Source organism: Xiphias gladius, chromosome 9, assembly GCF_016859285.1.
Source record: "Xiphias gladius isolate SHS-SW01 ecotype Sanya breed wild chromosome 9, ASM1685928v1, whole genome shotgun sequence".
Lineage (NCBI taxonomy): Eukaryota > Metazoa > Chordata > Actinopteri > Istiophoriformes > Xiphiidae > Xiphias > Xiphias gladius.
Window position 1 is genome coordinate 14,758,586 of NC_053408.1, and position 27,212 is coordinate 14,785,797.

Sequence of the window (27,212 nt, forward strand, 5' to 3'; positions counted from 1 at the left end):
ACAAAGTTTGTGCATTGGTTTCAGGCCTTCCCTCTTCACGAACAGATTCAGTGGAGCCTCTGTACTGGCCACAGTCAAAACAGAGTAGCTCTGGGCTCTCAGGTAGCATGGACAAGAGTGGTAACGCAACACTTAGTCCTATCAGAGACCGTTCAATGACTGTCTTCCCCTGATCCAGTATATCTTCAGTAGCGCAGGCTGGCCACAGTGGCTTGGAAACAATCCAAGTGTCAGCTTGCTGTCTCATACATAAATACAAAGCTTAGGGAAAGTGAAACAACAAAGGCCAATGACATATGCATTCATTCAAATAGTCTATTCAATGTAAATTGTTACTATGTACAATTTATGATGTAAGTATCTATATGCTGAAGCTTACGATATCACGAAGTCTCCAGACAGATGTAATACCATGTATTCTTTAATCCAGTGTTGTGACTTCCTGTATGTGATATATTTTAAGATATCCAGACAGGTTATTTACTGTAATAAAACAAGACAGTGTAATAAATAATCATTAAATGTGCTCCCATGATCTCTTCATCAAATGTTGAATAATTCTACATATAAACAAGAACCTACTCCTTTTCGTCTTGTTGCAGGGTTGCTTTGATGACTCTTGCCATGGAATTTAATGTGGACAATTAGAATATATCCCAATGGGCTATAAAATGTATAATTCACCAATGAGTACCCCTTTTTCTCTGTATCTCTCTGTACTTATTCCCTGAATTCAGGGAAGTAATATTTCTGCGTCATTTCTAAGTCATGTTTGCATATGAGAGCCACTTCTTCACTCATAACAGAGTGGATACTGGTCAACATATTTTAAGTGCAGTTGGAAAATGATCTCCAAAATGACCGATGTAGGTTTTAAAGCTTTACATAGCCTACAACCACTGACCACAAAGTGATGCCTGGCGACAGAGCAGGAAGGGCATATACAATCACAGAGAAAATCAATAGACTCATTCCTCTGATTAGAGAGGAAAACAGACATGATGGAAATAAACAGGATGCGTGACCAGTAACTTTTCTTAGACGATTCAAAGAGAAAAAATGAAAAGAAATGAAAGTGTGCATGCAAACACAGAGCTCAGTATTTAAAAACCTGCAATGTAATCAAAACAACTTACAAATGACTCTTGAATGCAACTCCAATTCCAATGTACAACACTGCATTCTTCAAAAATACTTAACAAATTACAATCTCTGAAACAAAACTGTTCAGTATATTGCACTGAAAGAGTTGATGAAATCTACTAAAAAATAAAAAAGTTTCTAACTGAATGCTTTATCTACAATTGGTCCATGCACTGCAAAGTCCATGTGGCTCAGGCGAGCCCAGTGCTATTTGATTGGCCCGTGCCAGTGTGATGGTGAGTGGTTCAGGGTTCAAAGTAAAGGCCTCAGTAGTAGTAATGCTGCATCTCTGTCCAGTTGGTGATCCAATACTTTTTCTGTGGCTCCTCAGGCTGAAATCCCAGATTGAACTGATAGCGCTCAGCCTTGCGAATTTTCACCCCTTGGTGCTTTGGCATTATCCGGTAGTAGACGGCTCGCTTAAAGAATCCAAGCTGGAGGGGAAAAGGGAGAGAAGGAGGAGACATTACAGAGGATGCGCTTAAATGGCAGGCGAGCTGGGATTTATGACAGTTGAGGAGAAGATTTAGCATCCAGTAGCTGAGGAAAATAAGGTTAGGTAACAGAGAGACACACAATATCCTACTGAGTAGGACGGAAAAGATGGAAAAAGTAGTGAAAGCAAAAGTGTTCGAAAGTCATCAGCAATACAATGCACAGTATTAGCCTGAAAAGGAAACAAGAAGTTTTAGTCATAGTAACTACAAGAAGCTGGTGTAAAGTAAAGAAAGTGAAGGGAATCACAACCCAAGCTTAGCGCTGTCATTAGCAGTATCCATAGAAAATCCATTTGAATGGGTGTTTTTACCCAAAAGCCCCACTGGTGTTTTCTGTTTAGGGACCCCTGGGGGCCTCAGTAGTCCTCAGTCAGCCTCTCTGTCTCAGAGGGCTGGATCTTCATCTCAGCCTTCTGGGCCTTGGCCTCATACATCTCCCTCCTGCTGGCCCTCTGGAAAAAGCCACACTGGGGGTGGAGGAAGACGAGGGTGCATGGGAAGGAGGGGTAAGTCAAAGGTTAGACTAATGTGTGAGACTAATATGGCGTTCACAGTCGTCAGATGAATGGGCCAGCAGCTATCATGCAACCCAGAGTGGATCTTTGGTGTGAGTAAATGAATAGTACATGTGGAGAGATTCGGAGCAAGTCTGTGTCTGCAGATATACTGCATGTCTATGTACAAGAGTATGATCGGTGCAGTATGACTTGTACTCTCACCTTCCATAAGATAAGAATAATGATGCCTAGAAGTAGAATTCCTGCTACTGCTGCTGAGATGATGATCCACAGCGGGAGCTCATAGGGTATTTCCACTCCCTCCACTGGTTCTATTTCTACGGTGAACTACAAGACAGGTGGAGACGGTCAGGTAAAATCATCATTGTCATCATCATCATAATCACCGCCATCATCATTTACACACCATGAGGGTCTGACTGTCCATCTTGATGGTTGGTTTGTCTGTAATGAGCTTCAGTGTGGCTTGACCTTTGACCTTAACTCCCAGAGCGTTGGAATAGTCCTGCAGCAACACACACACACACACACACACACACACACACACACACACACACACACACACACACACACACACAAACACACACACACACACACAGAAAAAGCATCAAACATTTTCAGAAAGAAGTAAAAGGTTGTAGATCCGCAGAACCCCAGATATAATCTTTCATCTGTGTCTGCCATTGGTCTAGTCTAGAAGTACAAAGTCTCGACCCAGTTTGTTTCTGTGTGTGTGGCTGTAGCTGGTGAGCTAACCTCTAGCATTGTACTGTTCCACAAACGGGATCGAACATAAATCTTGGCTGAATCCGTCATGTTGAGCAGTGGGCAGCTAAACTTCACACATTTTGCTGTCCCCTCGGAGCATTCCTTCAACACACGATGAGAAAGAAGAACTATTAAACATAGTGAAGAAACATGGAGAACTACACTATTTTGCTTTTGTAGATGATTCTTAGGATGTACACAAGCTGAATAAGGAGTATACATGCATTAATAAAAAAATATAACTCCTGTGTAATGTAAATTCTACAACCTGGGAGCCCTGACAGTTAAAGTCAGTTTTATTGTTATAAGAGTTCAAGAGAGACTGTCAGTATAGTACAAGATTTACTTCTGTGTTCAGTGATAACATTCTATACTATATTATATGTTGGGTAAAAGTAGGCAATTGTTAGTGGTAATGAGCCGACATGGCCTAAACAAATATTGAATGGATTACCATGCCATATTTAAAAAATGTAGATTTATCTTATTTATGTCTGCTGAACATGAGAGGTGAAATGTGAAAACCTCACTCCGATGGTCAAATGTAGTACTTCAAATGACGCGTGAAAGCTGTTCGTGAGAGCACTTGGGCAGATCCGTGTCTTACCAACACGTAGGTCTCTTTTCGATGAGTGACCAGTGTGATGGATGCCTGTGGCTCAATGATATGTGGCTGGGTGGTATCATGAACATCATCCACCAGGATCTGCCGTTTAGCTCGCTTAGGTCCGCTGCCTGACAACTGGAAGACAAGAGAGAGAAGGCAAAATGAAAGAAGGAAGCAGAGGAGACAGAGACATTACATCAGAGGGTTAGTGGTAATTACTGGTTTTGATAAAGACATTACCAAATTCTTCTCAGAATAGCATTGTCATTCCCACTATCTATATGTAGGCCACACGCATTATGATTTTCTATTTGGGGCTCTGTGAGGTTAAATGTGGCGACACACGTTTTTTCCAAAATGTATTTCTGGAAAGCTGTGGTTTGGCTTTGAGACCATTTTCACACCACTTTTCTACCACTAACATTTACTCAAACTGCTCAGACTGCTTCAGTTCACACTGACGTCAGGATGAATTACAACATATGTCAGAAGTCTATGCACAGCACAATACACTCAGCGTCAGTTAAGTGAGTTTCCAGTTCAGTAAAATTTGTCAAGTGCACTATTACATTTTCCAAAGGGTATTCGGGTGGTAAAATCAACAGAAATAAACAGTGTTAAATGGTTTTAGCCATGCTCCATTGCTCTAGGGATGGGAATGTCTTTCCTGTGTAAACATTATACCTGCTGTGTCATTGTGAGCATATTAGCATGGTGACATTAGCATTTAGCTCAAAGCACCGCCGTTCCTTACTGCAACCTCAAAGAGCTGCTAGCTGTACACTCTTACTGTTGTTCTTTGTCCAAGGCCTTTCATTAAAGCCTCTACCTCTGTTTATTTGTAACCATGTTTGTGGCTTTTCAGAAATGGGATGTGCGTATGTCATGGGTGTGGGCAGCAGTAAACTGTAAAGCATGAAAGAAAAGAGAACAGAGATAGGAAAGATTAGAAGAGAAAAACATGACACGTATCTAAGGTCCCAGGCTGAATATCAACCCAGTCATCTTTTTATGTGGTTTTTCCAGTTGAATCACTGGCACTGTTGGTGTATTTTTTTGTTAAGTAATTAACTGTGTTCAAAATCTGCATCTTCATTACCTATTTCAGGTTTACAGGTTACCTCAGTTTCCGTCTGGACACTTTTAAGATATCCAAGATATTTAGGCATCAACTTGAACAAGTAAGTGGAGCAAGCGGCGATACTAAAACACACTTGAAAAAAAGATGCATACTGAGGCTCTAAACTAAAGCTTAAAACAGAGCCTTACAGTTAAGTTCAGCATGTTGACAACTGTTTCAGCAGGGTTACACTCCATCTCCGATTCCCCCGTAACGACAATCTTCGTCAGGTACAGCAGCCACTTTCCATTGGCTACCTCAAAGGGCCACTCAAACTCCACAGCCAGGGTCCCCAAGTCTCCCAGGGGCTGTCCCCTCATGTTCACCTAGTGGAGAAAACAGTCAGCAGCACAAAAGAAGGAACATCAGAAAAAATCAAACTGATAGTGCGAAATAACAATATGGTATAAAATGACAGTCAGAGCTGGACTGTAGCTTTGTAACTCTTTGTAACACTAAATAGTATCCACCCCTGGTCATCCTTACACCACAAACCATGGCTCACATAACAATCCTTTCCCCACGCAATATTAAACTTCTGAAGAATGAAAGTGTTGGCATCAAAGACTGGGTGGGGATGAAGGAAATGTGGGTAAGTAGCACACATATTGTAGATGCAATATACAGTCTTGGAGGTCTAATATAGCCTGAGTGGTGGAGGTGACTCACATTGAAGGTGAACTCCACCAGACTGCCCACGTCACTGGTGTTTACCATGGCTGACTCGCCCATCACTGTCCCACCGAATTTTGTTTGCACCGAGTCCTTTGCTCTGGACAGGGTGAGAGTTAGAAATGATTGTACACTGTGCGAACAAAAGCATGATGTGGAAGCTAATGTGATGTGACATTCAGTGTTCCAGCGTCCGTGGTATTTATGTGCTCTTTACTGTATGTACAGTACGTCACTAGTTGTTAGGTAATGGGACTCACTTGGTGAAGGAGGGGAGAATTGTGTTTTCAATCAGCAGGGCCACTGGCACAGGCTTCAGGTCACTCTGTTCACTAAGACTGAAGAAACAAGCCTTATTAGAACATTGCAGAATTTATGATCACAATAACATTACCACTGATAATTAAAATGAAGCTTAACATTTTGTACTAAAAAAAGTTAAAACTTTAAAAAAAAAAAAAGATTGTTAGTAACAGCTGCAAAATGCTATATTTTAGAACCAAAACTGGGAACCAAATATAGGCAGGTGTGGATATAAAATCTGAATTAAAACTAGCTTCATCACTGTAAAAAGTGAACTGGTACAACTCTTATGGACACTTAGATATAAAGATTAAAATCATGCCTTAAGTACTTACGTGGACAGAAGCAGCTGGGACTCAATCTCTTGTGTGTACAGATTAATCCCCAAGGTCTCAAACTTGAGGGCAAGCGACACCTAATTATGAAGGCAATGGAATGAGGAGTATCACAAACCCAACTCAGGACAGGAAAAAAGTCTAACTCTTTGAGAGACAACTATGCACTCTCACCTTGTCATTGCCTTTAAGTGGATTCCCCAGGTCACAAGTCACTGTGCTGTCAAAATTGCATTGCACATCATGGTCCTAAACACATAGTCAGCATATTAAAACAGTAAACAGCATTATGAAATTTAGCAGATTAAGAGACAGGAGATGCATGTGCAAGTAGGAGCAGTCAGTACTGTGTTTGCTTCTCTTGTAAAAATTGAGGTTAGGTTGTTTTTACATCTTTATGATAAACAAAATGAACAATCTAACAGTGTAATTTTGTGCCAGTAATCAAAGAATTCAGGACTCCGCAAGAGGAAATTACTAATAAATGGTCATTTCTCAGTCTGATGCTGCCCTCCAGTGGACGTACCGTTGACCTGACGCCAGAGTATTTCAGTGCGTCAGGGATGGTGATGTTGAGTATGGCCTGATGGGCGTCCTCAGCCAGCTTCCCCCTGGAAGGGAAGTTAGTCACCTCCACCTTCAGCCTTATTATCTTCATATTGCTGTTGAACTGAAGTACCTGGAATTTGCCCTGCCTGGACACGGACAACAAGGATTATTTATCCACTTATTTTTCAATTATTATTATTTTTTTAATCACTACATTTATGTGCATTTAGCTCAGCACAAAAACTGGAAACAGGGAGAAACAGGAAGCCTGACTCTAGCCAAAGGTAACTGTACGGATTAAACAAATGGGATATCACGTGTTACGTCCCTCTTTTCAGACTTTATTCTAAGCTAATGCAGTAGAATTTCATTTCACCTGGGGTAAGGCTTTTCTTCATCATCAACAAACTGGGCTGTCAGCTGCAGGTTACTGGTGCATTTGTTGTCTGAGCCACACTCCTTCTGAAAGTTAATCTACAGAAAATTTAACATATAAGATTATATCATGCCTTAAAGAGGGACTATCACATATACATGTGCTTCACTATGTAAGTTATTAAAAATGTGGTCTATGAATGTGGCACATGCAGCACACCATACCTCAGTTCTTTGAGTGAGTTTCTGCTCCTGGCTCAGAACTGGGAAGGAGTCCAGGTTCTGCAGGGAACGTCTGACTTTAGGTTTTTGTTCATGTAAGGACATGCTAAGCGAAAAGACCACCGGCTCCAGTTTGTCCATCACAGATGCCTGTTAATTCATCCAAGAGTTTAATAGTAGCCTAAGTAAGCACACAACTTAGGCAACAGCAGCTTTTCACTCAACAAAATGCACATTTACAAAAGCATGGACAAACATAGCATTTAGAACACATATACAACATGCATTTGTTAAAACCTTACCACTACAACCAGGTTTAGAGTATGACACGTGGATTTGGAAGACGGCAGGCTCAGCAACCCGGTATAGGTGCCATCATTATTGCTCTTGAAACGAACTCGAGGGATTCTTCTCCTCTCCATGTCTACCTCCACTGTGTACTTCACCGCTTTACAAAGTGGAAACATATACAGTACATAATAGAACACTGCGGCAAGTGTTTAGCTGATAATACAGTAGTTTCAGACAATATAAAGAATTCACAGATTCAAGATCTGTGAGCAACCAGTGGGCCAGTATCTCCACAAATTTTAACTCTAGATATAGATATTGATTCGAAATTGCAGCCTTTATTTATGCAATTTGTAAATATTATTTGTTTCCACATTACAAGTCATTTAAGAAAAGAAAGACTGCTTACTGATATTTTTCTTGAAGTCTTTGTTTCCATTGCTCAGAGTGAAAGACATGCACAGAGTCGCGTTAATGCTGTGAAACACATAGAGACGTTAACAAATTTTGGAAAAAAGTGTATATTCTAGTTCCAAAGTGACATATTCTGAGTGGACATCTCACCACGGTGTATTTCCAGGACACTGATTGGGGTCCACAATCTTTGGCTCAACATTGAAGTCCTTGGTTAGGTGGATGACTGGTCGAGCTCTGAAAACAAATAAATTCAAAAAAGGAATCAATTGTGTAACTGTAAAGTTATACCATTTTATGAAAAACAAATTCCAAACATATTTACTCTTTACAATTAAGACAAACACTAACAATAGTTGTGAATATCTTCCATCTAAGCCTCTTCTGGTATATTTTAAACTTTGTCCTTTTACAATGTCATCTTTTCAAAAACTTTTCTTTTTACTTAATGCCATTTTCTGTTTAGCCAAAGGCTTATTAAAGGATTTTATAACCCCATAGTTCACAGGACTTTCTTGCTACATTGGACATTTACTAATATTTTAACTGAATGAAAAATAAAAAGGTGAAATTTCTATTTTTTCACACCATAATGACATGTTTTTTTCTAATTTCTACCTGAGTAGGGCAATGCGGTCATCCAGAGAGCCAACTAAGATGTCTGGGTAACTGTTGTCGTCCATGTCCATCCCTCCATTGATGGAGTAGCCGAAGGTCTGGAATCCATTATTACCTACTGTCTTACCCTCAATCACCTATAGAGGGCAACAATGACACATGGGAGATTAACACAAAAATCTTGACCCTTTCAGACAACGTCTGAAGTGCATCAGTGGCACAAAGTCAGATGTTACCTGACTGGGCTTCTCTGAGATTCCCTTTTTACTTCCCATCCATATGTAGACCTTTCCTGCGTCGTGGAATGGAGCTCCCACTGCAAAGTCTGCAAACGGTAACAATGGAGTGGAATGTCTCATGGAAACGTGCTAAAGAAAGCTGCTGAAGCAAACTAAGGAAAGTCGGTATAAGAAACATATTAGCCATCTAGGTGGCAGCATTGCACCACCTAATGATAGAAGTTGGCAAATGTATGCGGCTTTAAACAGTCTGAAATGCAACATGGTCCACTGTGTTTCCCTGCTAAGATAAGTGCGTAGCAACATTGCATAAAAAACAATCATAAAATGTCCCTGAACCTAGTGCTTCCTCTCTACAGCAGCTTGATTCATTTTTCACAGCAGAACAGGGAATGCACCACGTTATAGTTTAGTACATACAGTGTGTAGACAAAGCAATTTAAAAACATCACAAACTGGACTTTTAATAGACGTTCCTGCATTACCATTTCATGAAGGTCATCGCTTTGTAGTTGTTTCCATCAATGAACCTGCAGTCTGGGTGCAGTTATTTTTCGCTTTTTTGGATTTTGAAGCTGTGTTTTCAATTTATGTTGTGTTCAAAGTCATACCTTGGAATCCATCTTGGTTAACATCACCAATGGCAGCAACTGCAAAGCCAAATGCAGAAGCCGATGGACCCTTCAGTACTGCGGTGGGGGTCTTTTGGAAAGATCCATTCTCATTCATGAAGATATACACTGCTCCACCATGATCGTTCATACGGTCAAAGTAAAATGGGGCACCCACGATCAGATCATTCCAGCTGTAATAGGCAAAGGAAACATCCAAGAATATAGTTTAATATGCCAATACATACATCCTAAATATGAGCAAACATAATTTATAATTCACCAACATTACATTTCTTGTAATTGTAACATCTCAAATGTACGTATTCCTTAAAATCCTATAGATTCAACAAGGTTTAATCATGCGTTAAAGAGAGGCACATGATTTCACCATGATGTCATGATGAAAACCTTATCTGAGCTGACGGGTTCTCTTCTCTCATCTCAGCTCATACATACATCGTCATGCATTCTCTGCATAGCAGGGCATATCATAGCTACAGAGCATTCAACCATGATGCAGCTCAAAAGAACAAGATACAGTCACAGGCCATTAAAACATGCAAACATAACACTTCCGCCTCTTCTTCTTTTCCAGTAGTGAATTTAGAATTTTAAGCGGCTTGTGGCTGAAATATGGCTTTAGGTAGAAAGCTAGTGACAGATCATTTCTGAATGAATGGGCTGCCATCTGCAATTTGTTTTGGTCCTCTGTGCATCCTCTTGATGCACTGAGTTTTATTCATTTGGAGGATAATATTTAGATTTTATTTAATAAGGTCCAAACAAGAAATCATTTTCTTATATTTTAATTGTAGTACATAAGAAAATAAAAGGCTGAAAATAGAATAATTTTTTATTGTTTAAAATTCCCAAATCACACTATCTGGTGCACAGAAACGCACTCATCATTGTTGAGGTCGGTGACAGCCAGGCTGCTCCCAAAATACGAGCCCACTTGCTCCCCGGGGATGATGAGCACCGGTTCGATGATGGTGTTAGTCTTTGTCCCAAAAACCACAGAGCCCCTGGACTCATCCCTGGGAGACCCTGTCACCACTGTGTAGTCATCGTGGCTCAGCAGCTTCTTCTCTTCGACAACTGAATAACCTGTGGTAGAGAACGTTAGACTGTTAAACTGTCATCTGACGTTCGGAAAGGTAATACGGGCCTTTTTCAATGTCACAGATAAAATGGGATGTTCTGTGATACACCTGACACTATTCTGTCATGAAAACCATCTTTGCTCTTCGTTCTTTTTTTTTGGTTCTCTTGTTATTCATAGAGATAGCTAGGTGTTCATCCTGTTCCCCAATGATTTTACTATTTATATGATGCGAAAACACACTCAACAATGACTGTATATTCACCCATATAACTGTATCGTCTTTTCAGCTGGCCAAAGTCTTTGCCTATAGAGTCCCAAGCATTCACTGGATCCGGATCTCTCCATGTTACATGAACATTTCCTTTATGACGAGACAGAATCAGAAAACAATGTTAAAATCTGCTTCATGCCCAACGGACAGGTTTCCCAGACAGAGAATAAACCCAGTGTTAGACTAACACTAGATAGTCTTGCCTTTGTTTAATCCCTGTCTGTGAAACCTGCCTATTATTTCAATGTTAAGTAACGAAACACACTCTTTTTGGTTTCAACACTTCAGTGCCCACCTTGCCACACATAGCTGCCTGTGGCGCCGATGTAGACGTCAGTCTCTGTCATGCCACCTGAGATTCCCATGTTGCACATGCCCTCGAGCTCCATGTCGAAGTTGGGGTTGCAGACCTCATAACTGTAAGTCTGCCAGTCATCTAATTGGTCATAGGTCAGATCATTACTCCTTACATAGCACTTCCCTATCATCCGCCGCTGCTCCTCTGTGCCGCCTTGGATGATCTTCACATACCGATGCCCACATGCCTGGACAACAGAGAAGAATGTGTATTCTAGGGTGTTGTGACTATTGTGACTAATTCTGAGATTAAATTAGTGCTTTTACTATTAAAAAAGAATGTCTCACTTTCTGCTGTATAATGTACATTAAAAATAAACAATGGCTAAGAAAGAAATAACTCCTATAAATTAAATGGCCATAAGATTTAAAAAAAAAAGTAAGTAATTTCCTCATAATTACTACAATATTTTTTCTTTTAGCATTACAAACTTCAAGAAAGAAATCAGAGAGCAACTGAAAAAGTAAATGATGTTAGCACCATGCTGCTATACAATACAAAATAAATTAATTCAATTTACTGTACTCTGTACTGTACTGACAAAAGCAAAAACATCTAATATTTTAGAAATGTAACAGTGAAGGGGAGGAGGAAAAACTTTCTTGAGAATAAAGGCCTTCTGGCAGTACTAGAAATTAAAGTTTCATATCATAATGTTTCATTTACCAGTATGTATTTACTTTAATAGTGTGTGTGTGTGTGGGTGTGTGTGTGTGTGTGTGTGTGTACGCTGAGTGTAACAGCTGGTAGCTGTATGCTACTGTTAATATTGCAAAAAGCACACTGTGTCATCTGTGACCAAAAATAATCAAATACAAAGGGTTTCATTTCATCCTGTATCCCCTCAATGCTACAGTAAATGTTGCCTCATACATCGTGTGTGACCTGTGACACTGACTATTCAAGTAAATTAGGGTGTCATCTCACCAGCACACGACCCGCCGGCTGGTCCCTCTGGCTGGCCACTGTCACACCAAGCCACATGCCCTCCACCATCTCGGAAGGGTTTGCTGTGGATGTGTCATAAGGGTTGGGGTCATATTTGGCAATTACATTTCAAGGTTTTAAAGGTTACTATCAACATGGAAATAGATCGTAGAAAATACAGTTTAACATGCAGATTACCGAAATGTTTGGTATTTTATTTGGAGAACAGTAACAGGTTTCTATTGTCAACTCAGAATTATATTTTAACCAATCACACCAGTAAACAGCCATGTCCAATCATCCATTATATAAAAAAAAAAAATTCATCATGATTAGGGTGATTGCAGTCAAAGGGAAACCACTGCGAAAGCTTCATTCAGTCTGGATCATGCCCTGACAGATATTAACCTCAAAAATGTACTGTGACTGCAGCTACAGTCACTCCAAGCTCAACATTAAAAGAGATGAGGACTCCTTTCATTATGGTTCTTACTTTTAGCCTCCGGGGGGCCGCATTCACCTTAAGGTTGTACAGCGGTAAGTCTATCAGTTAATAACCTTCAATTAGGAAAGGATGCGCTTCCAGAGTTTCATATCCTGGAGCTCATCCAATAGGTGCAACAAATGATCCTGAGTGCTATAGAGCATGACTTGACTCTGAGACTGTTTGACACACAAGCTCTGTCCTCAGTGAACAAACATTATTTACAGTTTCTCTCTTCCTCTACAGTACCTGTATGAGTCAAAGGGAAACTCAACTAAATTCACACATAAAAGGTCAGTTTGCTTGTCATGGGGAGTGAAACTCAGACTGCGAATACTGCTGTATAACGTCTTCTTTGGCTTTAGAGGAAGCTTTGGCAAGTCCGAGAAATATAACCTTGATGCTGTCATCAGAGTTAACTTGGGGTCTACACTTTTTTATTTATTTTTTTTTTTTACAAAAGGTGCATTAAAAACTAGAGGTGTGAAATATGTATTAACCAGACAGCTGCAAGTGTCTACTTTTTGTTTAGAGCAAATTAGCAAGTGTTAACATGCTAACATACTAAACTATAATAGTGAACAAGGTAAATGTTATTCCTACTAAACATTAATATGTTAGCATACTGGCGTTAGCATTTAGTTCAAAGCACCACTGCATCACGAAGCTGCTAGCATGGATGCAGTTGTTGTTTTCACATCATTGCTAACTCCTCTCCCGCTCTTCCTCATCCCGGAGTCTGCTAAGGTGCCGACTGAAGGCAGCTACATTAACTGTGAGCCTTAGACTCACTCAAATCACTATCTGGACACTCAGTTATAATACTGAAACTCTGGCAAAACAACTAATCACATTTGCGAGGTCTGCATCATGCTTACTTGTGCTGACCAGGTCCATTCTGGAGCAGTCAGTGGAGTCTGTGGTAATGGGACAGAAGTAGACAGCACCTGTTTCATTGACATTTTGTAGAGATTTAGCTTTCTCTTTGGGTGCTCCTGCAAGAAGCCTGAACATACACACAGACAAAAAAGAAAAGGAAGAAAGAGATAAAGATTATTACCTTAGATTATATCAGTCGTGGGCATGGTGTTAGACTATACAATGCAGAGACAGTAGCAGCAACATTAAAAAAGCTAGACGATTTCACAGATAACCCTGCTAGTCTAAACACAGAAAATGTATCCTGCAGATTCATGTTCTACATTTGAATATGCACAACTTTTTTCCATCCAGCATTTACCAGAAGTTACTTTGTCCTAATAAAGAACTTAAGGGTGACACCTAAGACACTGATTATATATTCAGTTCCACAAACACACAAAGAGGGAGCTAGTAAGGTGACGTGAATTACAAGTGGAAAGAGCAGAACAGTCGGAGCATGACCCATAACAAGTCTGGGCACCACATACACAAAAATGGACACAAAAACTAGCTCCTTGGTGATGGACCTGATCTTTTTGTCCACTCACCCAGACACTCCCTACATCAGCACCTTTAAACACACCACAGAACTTTGAAGTAGAAGGATTACCCCCTCTGTAAGGCTCTGTGCTGGGACACACTATTTACTGTCAGCACAAGATTTATTAGCTCCACTTTGTAGGTGGAAGGTGCAGACAGTCTTGTTTTCAGTGTGTGAGACATATGGCCTGCTCTACTATGTGGGAAACCGAAGCATACAGTAGTGTAGATGTTAAACATGTCCTTCTTTTTGTTCAACCTGAAAATGTTCATGCCTGTCAGGTTGAATGCTGTGGAAAATAGCGAGTCAAGCCATTTCTCAACCTCAACTGTGAGGTAGCTACCTTCCTTACACACACTGATAAGCTAGAAGATTACAGATAAAGGGTGTAGACTTAAAATAAGCCTTTACAGTCAGGTCATTGTGCCTTCAAATCAAAATAAGGAGTCAACCCTGCATTGTTCTTACTTGAAGATAGATCATCAGTTGAATCATGACGGAAGAACTACTTGATGTCTGAGGAGGAACATGGAAACATTGCACAGATTTTGTAAAATCTTGTTCATGATGAGCCATTCCTGCTCACACATTACTCACAGGCTATGTGTTGGATTTTCATTCTATTTTCATTCACAGTGAGCTAGTGTACCTGTTTGTACCACTCCACCACAGCCTAATGTAGGATATTTATACATGACCCTTACATAGACAAAATGCCCCCATACATACTTGCAATCTAATCATGAGAACATCTCGAGGGCCCGGACAAAAATATTTTCTCTTTGATGTGTCACCTGTACATGAAAAGACTGAGAAAGTTTGTCTTTGCATTGAAAACCGTCTTGTGAGTTGGTTTCCGCTGCTGATCTTAGATTGAATTACTTTATTATCCGATTTGAAACTTGGGCATCTTGGAGATGACAGAAATTAGTAATCTTAGTTCAGGACAGGGTTGGACTGGGAAAGAAATTCAGCCCTGAACTTATCTGTTGGGACCGGCCCAGGGGGGTGCTTGGGTTGTTGAGGGTTGAAACGTGGCTGTTGATTGGCTGATTGATCTAGTCTCCTTACGGCTAGGATGAAGAGTAATTTGGCCCAGAACTATATGAAAGCAACCACATTGTGTTTTCTGCTTTTTTTATTAGTACAATATAACATCCCTAAACTTTACATTGAATTTTATGCTTATGTATAAAAAACAGACATCCCCACACCATGACTGCATCATTTGAAACAGAAAGGTAGAGTTATCTCCTCTTTCTGCTACCAGATGGCCATTATTAGCAATTAATCAATTATCTTGCCAGAGTGATGACAACCAGAAAGAGTCAAGATTGCCTCTGAGGGCCAGCGGTTTTCAGTGGACTGGGACGAAGTGGCCTTGATTCAGGTAATCATTCATTAATGCAGACAGCATCTGAAATTCCACGGAGGTTTGTAGTAGTTAGTAGGACTGACAGATCTGTGGAGAATCAGGGCCACAGAGTCCCACTGTGAGTGTGTGGAGGCCCATTCTGTAATCCATAGCATGAGACACATGTGTGTCCTCCCATGCTACAGAAAACATAAGCACAGGAGCAAGTAGATGTGTATTTTCTACCTACATGACTTGCATTTTTACTTCCATAGCCATAAATCCATAAATCAGAAGTCATGGCCACGCAATGTGTTTTTCAGCTGTAAACAGCACAGAATGTCTCAAAACACAGAGTTGCCTGGTCAGCCATACTTGTGGGGAAAACCAAGCCACATAATGCAGGGCAAGAAAGAGCAAGAAAGCACGGGGTCAACCCAGAGAATGAGTAAGACACTGAATAGAAATTGAGAGCAACTGGGGCTCAAAGTCCAGGGCTAATCACATATGCTCCAGGGAGGCTTGAGTAGACTTAGCTGGCAGAGTGCTTCTTTGTAGCAAACCAGAGAAAACGACCTGATAAGTTTAACTCGAACTCATAAACATACTCACTGTCGACTTACTGTCTAAACAGAGCCACGTGGGTCACCTGTGTTTGTTGTGGAAATTCAACACTGCAGATGGATGCCATCATTTGTATTGTCAGACTGATTAAAGCTGGTGTTACAGTGTTGAAATTTATGTAGGAGATACTTCAGTCAAGGGAATACTTCAACATTTATGGGAATATATGGTTATTGGCTTTCTTGCAGAGAGTCCGAGGAGAAGATTAATACAGTTTTCATGTCTGTACGGTAAATATGAAGCTATAGCTAGCAGCCAGTTAGCTTAGCTTAGCAGGCAGCAGGGGGAAACAGCTAACATAAATTCGCTTTGCTACCAAATGTCAAAAGCTGTTTTACAGATATTTTCACCTCAAGTTTGTCAGCTTATGTGAGAGGATTTGAAAAGGATTTCAGTCTTCTCAACCCATACGTATGAATGACCTAAACCTCAGTTACAAACCGCTGACTCAGCCATGAAAGCACATCTCATATCCTGTCCTGTTCTAACTGCAACAATGTCTGCTCTCCTCCTATCTACCTCCCTGCTCATCACCTCCTCATAAACAAGCTGTCAAAGGCCCAGGGAAGGGAAGGGAAGAGGGGCACCCGGCAGCTGCATTCCTATTCTGAGGACATGTTGAAATTCGCCCCCTCTGCCTACGAAGAGATCCGAACGGCTGGCTAAACCAAACATTTACTGTGGCAAACACACCCAGCTAAGGTGAGCATGGCTGCATTCTTGGAATCAGGAGTAAGCAGAAAGGAGTGAGAGGAACTACTGTATATTCATATCAAAGGCATTTAGTTCAATGTTATCTTATTTATCCAGTCATCTTAAACAGCACTGCCAGTGAAAGCCTCTGACTAAACCAAGAACGCAGGAGGTATTGAAAAAGCTAGGGAAGAGGGCAAAAAGGGCGATCGCTCCTTGTCTCACAGAAAGACAGAGAGAAAAAATTGAAATCATTTCAAGGTCTTGTCAGTTTGGTAAACAGATATCTGCAAAACACTTAAAAACACATAAAACATGTAGTTTTCTTGTAGTTAATTTAAACTAAGCCATATTTCTGATGCTCTCAACCCCTGCAAACTATTCCTGAGTCAGAATAACACCAATGGCAACGAAAACAGGCAACCCAACTTAAATAAAAAGGACTAAAACCTTTTGGATGATATTTTCTCTCCATCTAATAGGCTTTTGTAAGACAAACAAGAAGAGACAATGTGCAGGCCAGTCAGTCATGTTTGCAGAAGGGCATAATGCAGTCTCAATCAGTGTCATATATCTTCATCTGGGTCCAGTCTGAACAGGACTATGATGAGACACATGATATAGGTGTGTACCTGGCACACAACTTTTCACCCTGCTGGCCCAACCTTTAATGTCCAGAGGTGTAAATACTTGAAAGGGGAATTAAGAGAAAGTGGGCGACAAAGAAGTGGAGATCGAAGAAGGAAATGAGAGTAAGACAAAGAGCAAAAGAGGGAGCTTAATGCTTCTGGTGTTGTTATAAGTGAGCATGTATGTATTTGTATATTTTTGTAGAGCACTTGCATGCAGTATCTAGCTGTGAGTGGGCTTGAGTATGTCAGCCTTACACAAGTGATTGATCACCTGTCCAGATAAGGCTTAGGACAACCTGTTTGTCACAGGGTGTGGCTGTGGCCCTCAGGGTAGATAAAAAAGAAAAATTTTTCAGCAGCACGTAAAGAGAACCTCAGGGCCTGTGTTTCACTATCAGCAATTCAACTCCTTTACCTCCGGGAAAGATTTACAATATATACAATGCATGATGTAAGAAGTCATGATTAGTTAGACAACTTTATATTACAGTAGTAGTAGAGCCACATCCACAGGATGTGGACAGTGTAGAGCAGCCACAGGTCTACCTCTTCCGCAATAAAAAATGGGACGCTAGCTACTTTTTTCAGACCCATCGGAAACAAGTAGACATACGTAGCCATTGCCCCTGGTAACAAGGCATTGTTGTATAAGGATACAAAGAGTGGACTGGTGGCGATGGACAGTTCTGAGGAGTTTCAGTAATGTGAAGAGGAGACAGAAGTTTTAACTGTTGTAGGTTTTTTTCTGGAAATGCATGAACTCTGTATTATGATTTTCACAGCATAAAATGGCTGGTGGTGTAAAATTTTACATAAGTTGGTTTGTTATTTTGCGAAATGGCGTCGCTGCTTGTGAGAGATTTAATACAGGAACTCAAGTGCCTGTTCTCAGGTTGATAACATGCAGACGGAGCCCACACTTGCCTTCGAATGGCCTTACAGAGAGTTAATCAGCTGAAAAAGGGAAGGCCTTCACACTGTACATTTTAGCTGTTTTGGATTACAAATATTAGTGAGAAACAGACATTAGCCTTTACTTTAGTTTACTTGTATCACTGTCATACTAGGGACAAAAGTGGAGTCATTTCTGTGTAATTAGATATGTCTGCTTGTTGAAGAATATAAGTGAAACAAACAAGTAAAATATGACTAAAAGGGGTTGCTCTCTCATTGCAGCACATGATCGGTCACAAAATTACCAAGCAATTACAGATACAGAAAATACTATTAATCCTCACCCTTTATACTAAATCCATTTAACACACACAGATATACAAATACACTCACCTATAGTTCATTCTTTGTATTTTTCAGAATGGTATAAAGCTATTGCAATACAGGCAACTCATATCGATTCCAGGGAAACATTGCCACTTAGACCCACAAAGCAAATAAATGGAGATAATATTTAACGGAGTGACTCAATTTGAAAATCGAATTAAGCATGAGGACAAGTAGAGACAGGGCTGAGATCTCTTTATGCTCTTCTAATGGTTTAATGACCTTAATGAAAGATGAGACGATGGTCGATATAGGTATGGTGTGTTACAGTTTGGTCCGAGATCACTGTGCTCAGGTAAGGGGACGCAAAGTCACGTGACAAACGTGTGTGTGTGTGTGTGTGTGTGTGTTTTTTTCCGCCAGTAACTGCAGTGTGGTTTAATTATATTACAACAGGACTCCAATAAATCAAATTCTTTGTACTTCCTGGACACACTCTCACAAAGCAGTAGCTGGGGTGGTGAACGCAAATTGCTATCAGACTATTCACAGTAAGCATGCCTTGTTGTTAACGCACTATGTGCCTGCATGTACATTACACTACTAACAGATTAGTCGTCTCAGTGACCTGACATCATCAACCTGCTGCAAGTAGAGAAGTGTTGGTCACTCAGACCTGCCCTCACGGCACATGTGCTTCTCGGGGCTTTCACGTTTTTCTGTCTTTATTTCTGAGGGCTGGGAAATATGGTCTATATAATTACTATGATTTTCATAAGGATATTTTATTTAATAAGGATATTTTCCAATATTGATATTCACACAACACGGCAAAATATGCAAAGATAAAAAAACTAAACTGTTTTCCACTGTTTTGCAACTAAAATTTCAATAAGTAATTAAATTTTTAAGTAAAGGTTATTTAGACTGATAAATTTCAACAATGATTTGTAGAATGATAACAATCAGATCTTATCACTACAATATGATTCTACTGAAAGTCGATTAACAATAAAATGGAACTATCACACATCCCAAAAAACTACATCCAACCACAAAAACCTAATGCTTTCAACCATCAGAACACAAAATTATCTATATTATGGATCTACAGTTCTACAAGGGAAAATATAATACAGTATACCACTTGTATTAAGACAAATACTTCATTATAACTCTCAGAAGGTTTAAAATAATCATGCACAGAGTGAAGTAAATCGTGATTTGTGGGCACAGTCCGAAGAATACTGCCACATTTCCATCTCTTTTTTGTTTCTAAAAGCCTTAAGACCTTTGTTTTTCAAGTTCTTGCTCTCTCACCCCTGTCAAGTTTTCAGAGGACACGTTCAGCCTGGTACAACTTTTCACATTGTAGCTGTTGATGCCAGATATTTTAAACAGAGAAACAGAGTTCGCATAGAAATAGGAAAAGGAGGAAATGAAATGCTGGTGTCATTGTAATTAATGGTAATTTAGTCACAAAGGGAAAACTTATGTTGGAAATTAAATGCAATGTATACATTAGTGCTAATCAAAAGAGGATATGGAACAGAACAACTGGATAGTGTTAAATAAAATTAAGTATCAGTCTGCACCTGTGTTCTACATACAGTAGACACACATGAACACCAGTCTACCAGGGTATCTTAGCTGGGCAAACATCCTTTTTGAAGACCACCATCTGCCATGGGTGAAACAGTAACAAGAGAGCAAACTCATTTAGACCCAGTATGACAAACTAAACATGGCAGGTCATCCCCTGATAATAAGCTAACTCACTTTTCATTAGCTACGAGTAAAACCTTGTCTAAGAAGGACAATGTTTTTTTGGCGTATGTCTGTAAATTGGTCTGCTAACTATGCTCACCCACTGTCTGCTGTCGTGGGGGTGAATGATGTCAGACTGGCTTCCCCCACTGCTGCAGATGCAGACAGTGCAGAGCTGCTACACATGATTAAAACGCACACACGCACAGCTGGACTGAGCCTGGTTGCATGTTTGTCAGTGACCCCACACCACACCAGCACATATGCATCCCGCAAACTCACATCATGTAGTCATGTAAGAATTCACAAGAGACCTACAGTATCAGTAACAGTACTTCCATTAACATTTTGACCCCTGCTGTATGTCGAGGGAGGTGGGGCGTTACAGGTGGACTACCTCACAGCTATAACAGAGCTGATAGCATGCTGTTAGCGTGCCTGCTAAGTATCAGGTTTTCACTCAGATATTACTCAGCTTGCATAAAAGCAGTGCAGGTTTCTGCTTGAAACATCTGTTTTACCTGCTGAGGCTTGAAAAACCTCCAACAAAGACCATTGGAGCAGATTCTACTTTTGTAATTTATCAACAAACAAAGTAGTAAATAGTTAGAAGGCATTTTATAACATTTTCAGCAGATTTTGTATTGTTAAGGCCTGACCACAAGATACCACATAAACTGACTTCCACACACACATACCAAGTGTAAACCAATACTTTAGGATCTTCTCCCGTTCAAAGATGATAAATGGCATGAACAGAGAAAAGAATTGAAGCATATCGTTTTTCTAGCTACAGATAACCCTCATTAGCCATGAGGCCAACTACGCCAGCTTCTTCTCCATGCTGTGACCATGCTATGACCAGAGGAGAAAAGAGAATTTCTTATAGTTTTGTTAGGACAGAAACTGTCCTCGCTGCAGGTACTTCAAATGAAAGCCCCACCATAGAAAATCTCTTCTGTGGAGATAAGCAGGAGGCCTGAGGTCCCGCTGGGATCCATTTCAACATGTTATTAGAAGCTGTCATTCATTCTGCTGCTACACAAAATGCAACTGATGCAATTACCAACTGGTTGGATACAGGCAATAAACAGCATAAAGATAAGGGCCAGTCACCATGGACAAACATGCATGAAACTTTATTGAGGTCTTTTACTGTTGCAGTGGCTTGGCCTAAAACCTATAATAACTCCCAACCCAGTTCCCATCTACAAACCTCCTTGTTCAAAACACCCTCTGAATTTTCTGTCTGTATATGATTTGGCACTCTTTTTTCAATTTGTTTTTGATGTCATGGTTTATACTGTTGGATAACACATTTAAATAAGGCAACGTTTATATAGGATTTATAAGCTGTAACTAATGGATTTTGGGTTGCCAAGTTGTAAAAAGCCCCACTGGCAGATGTGTATGCTGATGGGTTTCTCTCTTGCTAATAAGCCATCATTTCTGAAGTTATAAATGTTAATAAGTCTTTAATAAAGGTTTTTTTTTTTTTTTAAATAATCAAGTCTGTAGTCATAAGTGTTAATAATTTGTTAATAAATGGATTCTGCTTGTCAAAAGGTCCAATCAATCAAAGTGAGTTTTTACAACCTGGCAAACCAAAACTTATTCTTTTCAGTGGCTTAGAACTGATCTATAAATCACTAGTAAATGAATTTTTAAGCCATTAATTACAATTTACGATATAAACCCTCTGTGAGGGACATCTTAATAGAAAGTGGTATCCAACAATAAAAACCATGACCTTAAAGGACAAACTGACTAACCTCAGGTACATATTGTATTGCTAAAATACTTTTTCTTTCAATTCGGTCTTATTAAATCAAACAAATAAAATGCATTAATATTATCATTATTTTTGTCATGTGACCAGTAAGTGCTTAGCAATTTTTGTTAGATATACAGTATTTAATGTAGTTTACTACGCAGTAACACGGGAAAAACATTATAATTTTTTAACAAAATATAGTTAGCTGCAATACATCTTCAGCCGAGAAAAAAAAACAAATTCAGTGCAAATTTAATAGCAGATTTGGACAATTCTTGAATGCGAGTATGTAGAACAAATGTCTCTCGAAATTTTTAATGCTTCTTTTTCACAGCGACACATCAGTCACAACTTCGACAGATGGCTCTTATGTGATACAAGTATGAGGGTCTAATGGACAACACAGGATTCTTATCTGAAAAGGTTTCACTGTGGCAGACACTCGTGCTCTGAGAGACCTACTTCAGAGACAAAGACCACAAGCATTCGTATGACGAGGAATGTTGGATCGTGGCCAAGTTGGAGATACCCACCTGCATCATTTACATTAGCCTGTGCTACAGAATGTAATGTAATATAACGCATTAGCTCATTCAGTTGAAGTTATGGTCCAAAAATCTACTTTTGAGTATCAGACTTGACCATTGGCTGTGCAGTGAGAGCAGTGCTGGGATTCCTCATTCAGTGTCTACACTGGATCAGATATTTAATGTTCACAGTAGGGTTGAACGTCTTTTAAGAGCTCACAGCCCAATAAACAATGCTATACTTGCGCACAACAATACCAGGCTATAGACACATTCATAGTTCCTCTGGCCACGAAAAAATGCTGCCATCGGAATACATAGTAACTGGCATGAATTCAAGCTGTTTGCTCCCACAGTTAAGGGAGCAAACTTTTTGCAGCCACATTTCAAACCTACAAGAAAGTGGGTGTTTTTATATTTAAAAGATAGGTTTTGGAAGGAGTATCACCTTGATGTCTTTCCAGGTCAGTAATACCTGTCTTTAACATATTAAAGTCACTTAATAATAGAAGATTACTATGCAGGCTCTATGCAGCACGCCATCCTAATCTACTGCATTACATTAATTTTGCAAAAGAGAGATGTGATTTAGCAGTCAGATTTTTAATTCCATCAAACTCTAGGAGGTTTGAGGAAAAGCAGAGCATATTCCTGTGCATGTTCAAACTGAACATCAGACTCTCTATGACTATAAACCTTACAGCAAGTCGACCAGTCTATTCTGCACCTCACAGCAGAAAGGGGAAGGCCCCGTCAAATTAAATGGCTGACTTTCATGGCCTCAGGCAACAGCAGTCAGACAGAGATGAGCTGGAAAAGCAAAGGCACATCAACTCTGATTAAATATTCATCAGTCAGTGAATTAAATACTTGTATTCAGGTCGCAGAGGTTCCCATCTATAAAATGAAGAAATTTTTGTCTGCTGGGGAAGGAACAGAATGATTTGGAATTCGAGTCGACTTTTGGTAAGGTTCTATGTGTTCCCCTGTAGTCCCCAGAGTCATCATTCTCACTCCTGTCTTGTCTCAACCTGAAATCTGGCAGGTTGTGACTGTGCAGAGAAGGTTAATACATTCCAGGCATACCATGGGGTCAGGGGACTGGAAGAGCCAATAGGTGGCCAGCTGACTGCCCAGTCCCTCCTCCCTGCTACAACAGAGAACAAAAAAGCCCTCTCATGAAAAAAGAAAAATCTCTCTGAGACCTTAAATGGCTGATTCAAAGAGAAGGGGGAGTGGAGAGGTGAATATCCTGTACAAATTGGTCTCAGGTAGCGTCTAGATTATTCAGGTCCACCCCTTCCCCAAGTAAGTTGGTCTACTAATTGGTCATGTATTCCCCCCCAAATTCAAAATACATTTTTAAAATTGATTTAGTTGAGCCAAGATACACAGCCAGATTCAGGCTTATTGGATAATAGCCTACTTCTAAGCGGTTAAGAAAAACTCTATTGCACTCACTTAACTGCAGAACTGGGAGTGGAAACCTTCTGTCTTGACTCGTATCCTGGACTCTGTCTGACTAATGCATGCTCAAAGAAGGGCCACTTTAAACATGTACGTGTACATGTCACGACTGATTTATACGCCTAGTTCTTGCATTTTTCAAATATTCACACTCTGGCTCAGTCCATTAATGAGGGCAACCTGTGACAATTAGTTCTGCGGTGCAGTGAGACAGATCTGAACCCACAAAAGAAGCCAGACAACACAGAGGACACAGACAGGACTGTAACAACAGCCCAAACATGGGGCATACCATCAGGACATTGTTACTGTATGTGTCTTAACAGAATCACAGAGTGCATGCACAGCTAGTTCTGAGTACTGAAAGACTGTCTTTAGTGAACACTGATGGCTCCACAGATTACAAGCTTAGGCTGACAGAGAAGACACTCTGGAAACAGGAGGTACAATTGAAGGAAATAAAAATACTGTACCTTACACATCTCATGAGACACAAATCCCTCTCATAAACTGATGAGGAGTAAGGATTTTCTTATTCTTCTTCTTTCTCACGGTCTCATTGAGGGTAAAAGTGTCACAGTTCTTTTAAATCAGATATTTTCTGCAGTCTCACTGCTTCAAATTAAGAAACAGACCACACCGACATAAGACACCGAAACACACCTTAAGGATACCAGACAAACAAAAATGTGTTGTGTGGTCTCAAATTTTGAGAAATAGCTCAACATTCAGGGGGATACACTTATTTGCTTTCTTGCTGAGAGTGAGATGAAAAGATTTGATACCACTCATTTCTGTGCAGCAGCAGGTTAGGTTCATGGTCAGTTCATATTAGTGTCAAAGATATATCCTAATAAAACAGAACTGAGCACACATTTGCTTAAACCTCTTTGCCAGCAGCAGACCAATGAGACTTTTTACAGCCTATTTGTCCCTACAGGCTTCCAGTCTCATTACCACAGCCATGTGCTCCCCTTCTTGGGTTGCAGTCTGTGGACAGTGACTCCTTCCCTCTGGGGACAGGGCCAAGACGGCACATCGATCATGTGTCAGATGGAGCCTGCTATCCGTTCTATTAACTGGGGAAAAACTCTGTAATGCACATCAATCAACCAATTCACAGAGAGTAGGCCAATACACCTTACATTCGGATTCACTTCACCGGTGACAATACAGAGGAAGAGGGCCCTGGTTTGCAACTTCCTTCCTGCATGACTCTTCAAAGCAGTAAACGCAGATAACAGCAAATTATGAACACGCTGTGTGATCATGGACACGGAAGGAGAAGGGGGCCACTGTAATTGGCCAAGGGAAATCCTACACTAAACAATGATACAGTTTGAGGGGCTTTCATTAGAGACGCTGCATAGGAAGAGAGGAAATATGTGTCACGCACATTCGTGTCCTCAAACACGAAATATTCCTGAGACAGAGGGCATTTACTTTTATGTAAATCCTCCCAAACACTGTTAAAGCCACATGAGCATTTATGTCGTGGTAATAACAACCTACAAGTGTTGCAGGCTAATGAACACCTTTATTGTGAAATACAAACTCACTTGTGTCTTAGCTGAATGTAACAGCCTGAGGATATGTGGAAAGAAAGTAGAGCAGGCTATGTCAGGACTTTCTGTGCATTCCACAACGGCTGGATATGTACACTGAAGTCCTACAAGGACAAATATGACAGCCCATAAACTAATCTAAAACAACTTTTTTTTCCTAGTACCAATACTTCATGATAACCTTGAAAGACACTTGTCACTGTGCACTGGAATCACTTTAGACGCCACAGCTCAGACGAGCTCCAAGTTGTAGTAGCCCCAGTTTCACCTGGCCCAGCTGTTTCACCCGCAGCGATACAATTCCTCCAATTCCAAGAGGTGTGTAACAGGAGTTAGGAGATATCTCATTCAGTCACGTATGCTTTCTTGACAATAAGAGGTCAGTAAATGTTGGGGGAATGACTGCTGCAATGATCGATCGGTGTTTCGGACAGAAAGGGCAGCCAAGAAAAAAGGCAAACATCGAAAATTCAATGGATTCAAATACATTCACATATGTTTTCATAGCTCAGATGCCTGTTTGATTTCTTTTTTTTCACTGCTTTCTACAAGTTGACTGAAATACACGGCCAACCAACTTTATTTATAAAGGCCCAGGTAACGGCCAACTACTAAGACCTAGGACAGGATGCCTGTCTGAGATAGGAATATTCTTCATGCACTAACACTTGTCTCTGAGGGCAGGCCTACATAAATCGGCAGGGATTGGAACCGTGTCTAACAGGTGGTTGACTTGAGGAGGAACTACTCTGCGTGTAGAAAAAGGGAAGCGTGTACTGCGAATGGATCCCTCGGAAGTGTTTTAGCAGGTGTGTGAAGCGCACTTTATAATCGGGCGAGAAGTGATCAAACGACACGCAGCTTGTGTGGGCCGCGGAGCTTCGTCGCGGGTTCTGCGCAGTAACTGGGCGCGAGAAGCTTCTCTGGCGGATAAAATGGTTGTTTTTCGTTACGCCCCCTGGTCTAAAGCAGGTGCGTAGCCTGTCTGACCGCGGACATTGTTTTCACCTCTAAATGAGACAGATGTGGAGCTTTTTCCTGCACGGCAGACAACTTACAGGTATTTCCTGGAGCCCGTCGTCTGTTGGTGCAGAGCCACTGAGAACCCAAAGAAGCTCCCCTTGGTTTTCCCCTCTTTGATCACGGGGAAGCGTTCATCTATGTTAAATCCGCGGCAGGTCTGCGTCCCCTGGCACACAGCCAGAACAGCGCAGAGCAATAGTCTTGGAGACATCGTTCGGGCTGTTCTTGTCTCCCAGGTGCAGCGGGCTTCCCGCAGATCCACGATCAGCGTGGTTCCGGCACGGCCGTCTCCCGCACTGGGCTCCAACAGGTGGGCTGCCGCTTCACTGAGACCTTCCCATTGAGGGCCGCCTGTCCCCCTTCGCACTCAGAGCGTCACTGCCTAGGTGTCGGTGTCTGCCTCCCTCCCGCTCTCCACCCTTCCTCTCTGCCCTCCACACCCATTTGAAACAAGTGCGCTCGCCGCGCTCGCACACTGTGGAGGGTGGGTAGCTGTGCGAAGCCGCCGTCTGTCTCCCCGGCCCTCCCTGTCTCTGTTTCTTTATGTCACAAACGCGCAGCATTTCCGTTGCCTCCCTGTTGTGGCCCTTAATCAACACTGGAAAGCGACGTTACAAAGCGTTTCTCGGGGGAAACGACTGAAACTAACTAAAAGAAACTAAAACTAACAACC

The 27,212-nt window shown here is 40.8% G+C and overlaps 1 protein-coding gene across 1 annotated transcript; it reads right to left on the reverse strand.

Moving 5' to 3' along the window:
- Positions 1 to 412: 412 nt before the first annotated feature.
- itga3b (integrin, alpha 3b) lies at positions 413 to 26,915 on the reverse strand. Its single transcript, XM_040135104.1, has 26 exons — positions 26,575 to 26,915; positions 13,309 to 13,436; positions 11,947 to 12,029; positions 10,957 to 11,206; positions 10,653 to 10,751; positions 10,188 to 10,392; positions 9,283 to 9,476; positions 8,669 to 8,757; positions 8,433 to 8,569; positions 7,965 to 8,051; positions 7,810 to 7,877; positions 7,412 to 7,557; positions 7,113 to 7,259; positions 6,889 to 6,986; positions 6,490 to 6,658; positions 6,138 to 6,212; positions 5,964 to 6,043; positions 5,586 to 5,663; positions 5,323 to 5,425; positions 4,803 to 4,979; positions 3,534 to 3,668; positions 2,915 to 3,028; positions 2,565 to 2,663; positions 2,360 to 2,485; positions 1,952 to 2,107; positions 413 to 1,577 (listed from the first exon to the last, which is right to left on the reverse strand). The coding sequence occupies exons 1-25, from the start codon at positions 26,748 to 26,750 to the stop codon at positions 1,997 to 1,999; spliced, it is 3,174 nt and encodes a 1,057-aa protein (XP_039991038.1). The 5' UTR covers positions 26,751 to 26,915; the 3' UTR covers positions 413 to 1,577; positions 1,952 to 1,996.
- Between the last annotated feature and the right edge of the window lie 297 nt (positions 26,916 to 27,212).

Bases quoted from the DNA above. Each gene is read 5' to 3' on its own strand.
- itga3b (XM_040135104.1), bottom strand. From the start codon at position 26,750: ATGTCTCCAAGACTATTGCTCTGCGCTGTTCTGGCTGTGTGCCAGGGG. The intron at 13,437-26,574 runs GTAAGTTGTCTG...GTGTATGTTCAG, and splicing joins ACGGGCTCCAGGAAATACCT to GCTTCTTGCAGGAGCACCCA. The intron at 5,664-5,963 runs GTAAGTACTTAA...TTGTTTCTTCAG, and splicing joins TCCCAGCTGCTTCTGTCCAC to TCTTAGTGAACAGAGTGACC.